Source organism: Sceloporus occidentalis, unplaced genomic scaffold (genome assembly GCF_023333645.1).
Source record: "Sceloporus occidentalis isolate IW3139 unplaced genomic scaffold, rSceOcc1.0.p SCAF_14, whole genome shotgun sequence".
NCBI classification, from domain to species: domain Eukaryota; kingdom Metazoa; phylum Chordata; class Lepidosauria; order Squamata; family Phrynosomatidae; genus Sceloporus; species Sceloporus occidentalis.
Genome location: NW_028316994.1, coordinates 1,072,665 through 1,073,993, shown reverse-complemented (window position 1 = coordinate 1,073,993; position 1,329 = coordinate 1,072,665). Strand labels below are relative to the sequence as shown.

The following is a 1,329-nucleotide window of genomic DNA, read 5'->3' as shown; positions in this document are numbered from 1 at the left end:
ATGAGGAATGAAAAAATGTTCAACCAAACTGCTGTAACAGAGTTTCAGCTCCTAGAGTTCTCTGATGTTCGAGAAATACAGATTGCACAATTCATTGTGTTTCTGGTTTTTTATTTGGCTGCAGTAGCAGGAAATCTCCTCATCATCTCTGCTGTGGCTCTTGACCATCGGCTTCACACTCCTATGTACTTCTTCCTGATGAACTTAGCCCTGACAGATCTTGGAACAGTTTCTGTCACCATACCCAAATCCATGGCAAATTCCCTCATGGGTAGTAGGTTGATTTCTTATTTTGGATGTGTTACTCAAGTTTATTTCTTTCTCCTTTTTGCAGCATCAGATTATACTCTTCTCACCATCATGGCACATGACCGGTATGTTGCCATCTGCAATCCACTACGATATGAGACAATTATGAACAAAGGAGCCTGCATTGAGATGGCAGCCAGTGCATGGCTAAGTGGTTTTCTCTATGCTGTTTTGCACACTAGTACCACCTTTGCCATGACATTCTGTTCCAATAATATTGAGCAGTATTTTTGTGAGCTCCCACAGCTGCTGAAGATCTCCTGCTCTAATTTATCACTACTTGAAAATATATTTCTTGTTTTAAGTATTATGGCAGCATTTGGCTGCTTTATCTATATAGTTATAACTTATGTAAAGATTTTCACTACAGTACTGAAAATGCCCTCATCACAAGGAAGATGGAAAGCTTTCTCTACTTGCCTTCCCCATCTCATTGTTTTCTCCATGCTCCTGTTCACTGGAACACTTGTTTATTTGAGACCCATACCTCACATCTCTTCACATATGAATATGGTGTTTGGTGTCATATATTCTGTGATTCCACCTATGATGAATCCAGTGGTTTACAGCATGAGGAATAAGGAGATTAAGGCTGCCATGTCAAAGCTTTTAGGTCTGAAATAGCTATATAAGAATGTATTTTATCATGAGTATGTATATGAATTTCTATGTTTTTCATTGTAACACTAGTTCTATCCTGTGAATACACCTCCTGCATTTAAATACAAGCAGGGAAAGCAAGCAGAAAAATATAAGATCTCTGCCCCCCTTATCTCTTTCTCACTTATGTGGGAAATGCAAATGTAAAATGTCAGTTATCCCAGGTTACAAACGTTGCAGGGAGCCTGCAAATGCTGAGATTGCCCAGTGCCTCAGATATATTCCTTCTAAGTTGCAGAGTATGCTGGATGGGTACAGTTACTCTACTCACTCTTACTCTTCCTCCTTATATGTTGATTAAACCCAGAAAGAATATGCCTGGATAATGTAGGGCTAATCATGTTTTAACAGACTGAGGAA

General features: G+C 39.1%; 1 protein-coding gene across 1 annotated transcript; it reads left to right on the top strand.

Annotated features, from left to right (window-relative positions):
- LOC149303445 (olfactory receptor 14A16-like) lies at positions 1-933 on the top strand. The gene has a single exon (XM_089479641.1). It carries the CDS (start codon positions 1-3, stop codon positions 931-933), a length of 933 nt encoding a protein of 310 aa, XP_089335767.1.
- Positions 934-1,329: the final 396 nt, after the last annotated feature.

What these genes read in the sequence shown, in the direction of transcription:
- LOC149303445 (XM_089479641.1), top strand. Translation starts at nt 1, where the DNA reads ATGAGGAATGAAAAAATGTTCAACCAAACTGCTGTAACAGAGTTTCAG.